The 8,555-nt window shown below is 37.6% G+C and overlaps 1 protein-coding gene across 5 annotated transcripts in view; it reads left to right on the forward strand.

Annotated features, from left to right (window-relative positions):
• LOC125768625 (neurocalcin homolog) overlaps positions 1-7,827 on the forward strand; it is a 116,898-nt gene extending 109,071 nt beyond the window's left edge. For all 5 annotated transcript variants that reach the window (XM_049436573.1, XM_049436570.1, XM_049436575.1 and 2 more), the window contains one exon: positions 134-7,827. In XM_049436573.1, coding sequence (XP_049292530.1) covers positions 134-328 — 195 coding nt within the window. In that variant the 3' untranslated portion in view covers positions 329-7,827. The remainder of the gene's footprint in view (positions 1-133) is intronic.
• The last annotated feature ends 728 nt before the right edge of the window (positions 7,828-8,555 follow it).

The following is an 8,555-nucleotide window of genomic DNA, read 5'->3' on the forward strand; positions in this document are numbered from 1 at the left end:
AGAATTGTCCAAAAACATTTACGCACAAAAACTCGCTCACAAGCAACTACACACACCCAGAACAGGGTCATTTATTTTGATTATATGATTTCAATTCTCTTTATGGTTCTTCTCTTCCGACGGTTTGGAACAGGCCATCTACAAAATGGTCGGCTCGGTGATGAAAATGCCGGAAGACGAAAGCACACCGGAGAAGCGGACGGACAAAATCTTCCGCCAGATGGACCGCAACAAGGATGGCAAGCTGAGCCTGGAGGAGTTCATCGAGGGAGCAAAGAGTGATCCGTCGATCGTGCGGCTGTTGCAATGTGATCCGCAGGCGCAGTGAGCAATTCCATGCTGAAACATGCTCCCTACACCTACACACGCAAGCAACAGTGCACCTCAACAGACAAAACAGACACAGAAGCTTGAGGCAGAAACGAACAGCAAACACTACAAGCGCAACTTCCAAAAAAACACAAACAAAAACACACAAGATAACAAATATCCGACACGAATTGAAACAACAACGTTCAGCAACACTCTTGTACACACAAACAACCAAACAAAAGCAACAAAAGCGTATATACATATACAAACATATAAATATACCTATAATTTCTCCTTACACACTCAAACTTAACATTTAAAGCATATAAAGTACGAGTTGATATGAATCAAAACAAAACAAAACAAAAAAAACATCACGCAAAACTAGCTAAACTCCATCAAAATTCCTCAAACGTTTTAATATATATTGTAAATTGAGATAAACAGCATAGTAAGAGTGCATCCGTGTAAAATTGATGATGTGAATTCGTACGAATTGATTATTAATTATTACCGCCAGCTAGTACGGAACGGAAGGTTAACTATTTTAAAAAAACAAAACAAAAAAAGAACACACGGCAGCATTAACGGCTGCGACAGATAATTGTAATCAATTAAAGGAAACGTTAAACATTTATCCCCATTTCTTTCTACTTCTTGATCGAAATTTTTATCTGTCCAATGTGTGTGATGTGTGTGTGTGTATGTGGTTGCGATTTGATCGCATAACCATACAAAAAGCAAACTTAGACCGCAAAGAGAGGTCAGATAATATTACAAAATTTATTGTGCAAAAAACAAAAACTGTTACGCACCTGCAAACGGCAAGGTTGTCCTGTATGATTTTGCCCATTTCTAGCTTAATTTTTGCATTGATTTACTATACACACAATGTGAACATTTTCACCCTTTAAGCAATGCGATAATGAAGTTAGTTTAGGAGTAATTTTTCTTCCTATATATCTCATCGACTAATTGAGTAATTAGTATGCTCTTACGTACTGTTTGGATAATCTCAGGATACACGAATTTCAAAGCACATACTAGGTTAGATATTGTTCGCTCTAACGTGCGAGGTTTTTTAGTTTTCGTTCAATTATTTCATTACAAAACTGTATCGCCATCACGTGCCACCTTTAATCAACTACATTAAAACAAACAATAGCAAATCGGGGTGGGCCAATGTAATGACACGCAACACAACACAGAAAACGTGCAAAACTTGTAGTTTTTTTCTTCTTTGCTGTTTCCTTCTCTGTTCGGCGATGCTTTCTTCGTTACATTGAGTTGAGCCAAGGCCGATGCTTTGTACACTGGACAGGGAAGAGGTACGGCATTTGTAGCAAGACGGTACGCGTGTGAATGCAGCTCCAGACATTACACCGGCTAGTCTAAAGAAACTAACAAATAGTCTTTTACCTCTTCACACAGCACAGCAGCATGCGCATTGTGGTCCGATTAAGCCACCACTGTCAACGCATTAGGTATATACTATAGTAGTCAATCGTGATGACTATTGCGTTAGCAGTATATTAATTCATTTCACTGTGGTTTCGATCGATGCTGTGCTGTGTGGTTAGCGAGAACAAGCAAACAACAACTACAACAAAATCGCAAGCTTCGCATAACTCAACTCAACCACAAACAACGATCACGAAAGCATCGCAAACAGAACGAATCGCAAAAAGAAAAAAGAAAAGCGTCTAATGAAACAATAAACTGTTTGTGGAACACAGAAAGGAACATCAGCACAACACAAGCAATACAACTCACACACACGAACACACCATCACGCATAAATACTGCTAGCAACAACAAAAACAAAAACAGATAAATGGAATTTATCGCTGCCTCCGCGAATTCACCTAGCAAAAACAGAAATGCCCGATGGATCAACCAGTGTGCAGTGAGAATCGAATGCTCAAGTCAAACTCACTCACTTCGCTCACTCACTCACTCACTCAACGCAAAACCGGTAGAACACGTGTGGGAAGTAGTCCTAGTACGCGTCAGTATACGGACGTAAAAGGAAAAGAACTGTCAAAACTGTCAAGTGTGTAGTACTCACGAAACAATCGAATGAACGTGTGTTTGAGTGAAAGCGTGTGAAAACAAACATCATAGCTCCTACAGCTAAGCTTGTCTGTAGCGACAGAGATAAAGCGGACAGGATTAACAAACAAAACAAGAAAAAAAAAAACTGTACGGAATTGACAGCTACTTTTTTGCGTATCGAAAACGCAACCATACCATGTGTACACATGGTAGTGAGAACACGAGTCGTGTGAAAGCCTAAACCCGTAGTCCAATCGTAACGGGGTGAGTAGCAGGAAAAAACAAATAGCCACAACAGTTCAGCCATAGAATGTTCGATTTGCAAACACGTTGATCTTCCGATTAGTGCGTAACGCGGATGCTAGATAGCAAGTTGCGTAGGTTTTATTTCAAAGCTCCACTCCGTATACACGACTGGCTGTATAACCCTTTCCGCTCCGAAAAAACAAAATACCAAACAAAAACAAAAACAGAACGCTATCCACACTCAACGGCCGAAAAGCATTTCGACGATATTTCCACTCGGAATTCAATAGTTTGTAGCTATACTTCTTGCAACGTATTTGCTACTTTCTTTCCCTCCAAGTGTTGTATTATCTTACGCGTGTAGCAAAACGATGATTTTACACATATTCTTTTCATTTTTCCTTTCCGTCATTCACACCGCACCATTCACCGTTGAGCGACTGAGGCCGATCGCCGTATATCATATACGTGAACATGGTTTATTACTATTTTTATAATAATTATTATCATTAACTATATTATCCCAGCTGCTGATTTCTCTATGCAGGCGAATGGATTAAAATCCGTTAATTTGCAATTTACATTATTTATTATTGTTAGCCACGCTACGTTGACCGTACACGGTTTTAGATGCGATTTCATCTGCTCCTTTCTCAATTATTTTTTTTTTTGTGTTTTGCTGCAACGATATAATATTTATGATTTAATCATTATGTGCAAATGTACTACACGTCGAAATAACAGTGAGTTTGTTGAGCTTTAAACCTTTAGAACCCGTTTAGTTCGATGCTCCAGGTTAGGATGGATTAGGTTTAAGGTATTTCGTTTATTTTAATTTTTTGTTCTCTTTGTTCTGTTTCGCACCAATGTACTTTATGCTTTTGTTTTGCTGCACCGTCAAACCATTTAGATATTACAATTCGGTTGCGCTCTTGGTATTTCGAACCGGAACGAGAAATATTTAACTGAACAGATCTGAGAAAAAAGAATCCATTGAGTGTATCAGCGAAGCAACAAAACACAATTTATAACGAATTTATGAATTTACCTCTCGCGTAATCTCTACATATTTAGCAGTTTTGTTTCTCTCTCTCTCTCTCTTTGTCTCTCGTGATGAAATATCCATCCTTTCTCTCTATCTCTCTCAGACGCGTACACTGTAATGAGTAGATTTCCTTTTTGTCTTTTTGCTTTTGTGTTGTATGCTTTCGCTTTCTATATACAGTGGTTAAATTTAAAGAAAAAAAACGTCAACAACGCAGCAAATGACATTTTATGAACGGGTGTGAACCTCCACATTTCGGACACAGAATCAACCAAGAAAGGTACATTATTTCGAGTGCATACATACAAACATACAGCTACACAATTGTTGAACGGATAGAGAAATATCGCGAATGGTACGATCGTATATAAGTTTGTACAGTCTCTTTTGATTATTATACATTAAAACTTTTTATTTTATTTAAAGCGTTCTGCTGAGTGTTGATGCGTTTGCTTACCGTTAGTTTCGTTGCTTGAAACTTTATTTTACTGTAAGAAATGAAAGAAAGATTGTGTCTTTGATTTGCATTAATTTTTTTTTCTTTTACGTTTGTTTTCAGTTACTAGTACTAACCCCTCGAATTCCATCGTTAATGAGATGAATGTTTCGAAAAAGCGAAAAATACGATTTATATTTTTCAATTAGATTTCCTAGCTAGTGTTTCTAACTACATATACTCATCACTAAAATTCATTAACGAATAAGCGCAGTTGAAAGTGTATACAGCAAGAAGGATGTGCGTTCAATCTTCTACACTAAATCTATACCTGTTAGTTGAGTTGTTTCTAGTTAGTATTCACTATTCACTTGATTGTAACTCGTAGCATTTCCAGCTCTGTCTCTCTATCTTCCCTTCTTAGCAAAGCATTGTTACAAACACGAACGTTAGAACATATTTCCAATGGCGAAAGGAAAGAACAACCGCAAAAAAAGGAAACGAAAAAAACATAACATTTACGTAGAGCTTTTACATTATAACATATCGATACATACGTACCGCGTGTTTTTTCCGAGTGTTCCTCCTTCTTCTACCTTATCTCTTACACTTACGATCGGTTTGAAGCCGTTCGATAACAACAACAACAAAAAAGTTCAAGTTTTAATCAACGTAGAAGAAATTGTTTTAATCTCGGCTGCATCACTACCAAGAACGGGACAAATTTTTAACAATTTCCATTCTGTTTAGAATATCTCTCGTCTCTCATTCTCCTTCCGCGGCCTAGCATGAAGAAGAAAAAAAAGTTATACATTTCAAAATCATCATATTTCTTCCGTTGTACATCATTTTACTTGTGCTTAAAAACCTAGCGATTTGAAGACCCCTTGACACGACTAATTTTCCCCCATTTTAGAACTTTTCTTGTTGCTTAACATTTATACATTTTGAAGTATCATCCATTTAAAAAGAAACGAAAAGAAAGACAGTAACGTTAATCAGCAAGCGTCTTACGATCGGCATACAAAATAACCAAAAAACGATAGACGAAAAGTATTGTATTGCGTATATTCGAACATGATTGGCTACGTTGCTACGTTCCGTGCAGGAATTACATTTTGTCGTGAGCGAAAGAGAGTTAAGTATTTATATAAGACATACAATTGAATTGAATGTACCTCCAGATATGAAGTTGCTATAAACAAAAACAAAAACAAAACACGCTAGTTAAGCAAAGCGACAGCGACGAAATTGCGCTCCATCGCCTAAATAAATCGGGGACACAAATGGGCCCTGCCAGAAGCTAGGATCAATAATCAAGGATCTACCCTTCCTGTTCCATCAGGAAAGAAGGAATGAAAAGCCTAAAATGAAGTACATTATTAAACGGGAAAAGAATATTACTACTATTATGATTGAAACAAACAAACAAAACAACATATATAATTAAGTAAACGATTATGATGATTAAACTACTAAACAACACAACAACGCGGTGACATTTGATTGACGTTTTAGGACACAGGTGTGAAAAGGGGCGTGTAAATTGAAACGATGGAAAGCAAAAGTCAGGAACAGCACTAGAGAGAAAGGAAAGGAAAACTCTTACCGTGTCATTCACTTCTACAAAACAAACGAACAAACAAAAACCGGTGGGCACACATGAAGTTTGTATCGGTGCGACAGTTTCGCTGTACGTGAAGGCAGTACTACAGTAGTAAAACGATTAAAGAGAGCAAGAAACTGAGCCTAGTACGCTAGCATACCGCCGGATGAATTGTTAATATATCTTTACATCACCCGGAAGCCCGGAAATCATGGATGGAAAACCGAACAGAAAATGCATAAGCAAGGGAAAAGGCTACTAAGCAAGCAAGCAAACAAACAAACAAACAAACAAATATATATATATACACTTAAAAGAGAGAATTTAACGTAATAAAGTTAATGCAGCTAGAGAAGAATACAACTGACATAGATAAGCAACAAAAGAAGCACACTTACACGCGTGCATGCACACCACAAACACATACATACGCACGACAAAAGCACTGCGTAAGGAAGCAAATGAATTGAGACAAGTGATCAATGATCAACTGCTCCCCCGTTGCAAGTTTTGCAGTATGCGTGTATGTGTGTATGTGGGGGTGTGTGTGTAAATGCATTTAGATAGTATTTTGGAAGTAACATTAGCAAATATGGTGTAAAAGAGGGCTAGCAAACCCACAGGCTCTACATCTCTACAGAACGATAGGCAAGCCGCATCCAAAAACCGTGTTGAAAGGAAAAGAAAGTAATCAATGGATCAAACCGAAGGAAGGATACAATTTATCTCAAGGCAGGCGAAAGCGAGACACAACTACCTGATTTATGGAGTGCACCACTAGCTGTTGGCAACAAAAAGAAAACTGCATTATTCTATAGTTTATATATTGTCCGATCCAGCGTGCGGGAAGTGAAAGAGAATTACTCGAGAACTAGTGTAAACGAAAGTGCGACACCTGCTTTTCCGGCATTGGGCATGACCGGAACGGATGCACAATATGCATGGAAAGAGGGAAGCAATAAGTTTAGGATTGTATATTTTTCTATCCGGAAGAATCTGCGCTCTTCTATCTGCTCATTACATTTAAACAATATTTTACACCGGAAAAGAGTGAAACTATTCAACTTTTAGTTTACTTCATATTAAGCTATTTATTTTACCAAACTTTCGTTTGTTCTCCACCCTCTCAACATACATAATCTACACTTGTTAGATAGATAGGCGAACGACATTAAAGTACTACTCTTGAACTCCATAGTGTATACTCGAAACCATCTATGACGCGTTGTTTAAGCTCGAAGGAATTTTGGGCTGGCTGTGACAATTTGCAGCAGCCATCGTTTTCCACCATTTTAGACATGGCTACCGTACCGTAGTACTAAAATCCTCTCTCTCCCTTTAGCCGTTTCCTCTCCCTTCTGGGTCTGCGTGTTAGAGCTGTTGGGCCCACCGAAGCGGTACTAACCTTCCAGCTAAAATCCAAAAATTCCGCTACAAAACTAACAACAAAAACACGTTAAGAAATGTTTCTCTCACTCTCTCTCTCTATCTATCTCTTAAATCACTTGACAGTAAAATAAGCCATCTTTGCATGGAGCAAGAGTTAGTAGATGTAGTGCAAAGTTGATGGCCTGTTATGCTATAGAGCCAAACGGTCAAACATTTATGCCCGTTAAGCCACGTAACGAAACAGTTCCAACAGTAACAACAGAAAAAAAAGAAAATTAAAACAATTTAATCCAGTTTTTCGACAGTGGTAAGTGGTAAACAGAGGGTCTTTAAGCGGTATTGATAGTAGCGATAATGGAAACAGATCTTAAAATCGATAATATCCACCTTTTTGATGCACAACTTCGTTTTACCACTACATTTTACCTGTTTATCTATTATTGTTCAAAAAAAAAAAGATGAAACAAACAACAACAAAACCTTTAGTCTTAATGCAAATAATGCAAAGCGGGATGCATCGGTGAATGGAACAGCAAACATTCAAGTAACGGACACAACAACAACAAAAAAGAAAAACAAACGACAAATAAAAATCAAATAGATACCTTTTTGAAGCTAACAGAGTAAACAAACGAAAAAAAGAGATAAGAAAAAAAGCATACATACAATACAACTAAAACGATATAATCCCGTCTTAATGGACTTTGCCTAGTGATTTAGTGAAAAAAAAAACAAAAACAGAAGAGAAATCTTAACAAACACGATGAAATAAACCACGTAACTGCTGCAGAACAGAACATACAGACGCAAAACAAAAAGCAAGACACTGACCACTTGAACCGTAGAAAAGAAAACGAAGCACAGAAACACGAAAGCGAACGTAAACGTAAACGTTGAACAGAAGAAAAATACCAACTCTATATATTTACTTGCACAATATCTAAGGCACAGCTCTTCCGAAACTTTTCAAAACTAACTTAAAACAAAAACTAGCTAACTAAACGTTTTGCAAGAATGAAGCAACTTGTGTAGTAGCAGAAGGTTGCCCCAGGCGGAGGTAAGAAAATAGAATTAAAAGATGTAACACAAAAACTAAAAAGAACAAAAAAAAGATGCAAAAAACAACAACACACAGTGTGAAAACCCCGTTTGTCGAAGGCAAATATTTTTAAAATAATGCTAAAAACACAAAAGCGATAAGCAGCACTCACTAAACCGACAGAATGAAAACAAAACCAAGCTCTCTCAATCAACAACACAGCCGGATTACAACAAAATGGAGGAAGTAAAGTTGAACATTTGTAACACTGGTCACCGTGGGCGCGTGTGTGTACAATGTTTGTGCTTAGTGCTGTGGAAGGAACGAATGCTGGTTGAGAAAATGGGAAACGAAACGAAGCGCAACTAGTGATGTACGCCTGATGCTGCCTATAAGAGAATAAAGGATGTACTAAACATGGTTACCG

Source organism: Anopheles funestus, chromosome 3RL, assembly GCF_943734845.2.
Source record: "Anopheles funestus chromosome 3RL, idAnoFuneDA-416_04, whole genome shotgun sequence".
NCBI lineage: Eukaryota > Metazoa > Arthropoda > Insecta > Diptera > Culicidae > Anopheles > Anopheles funestus.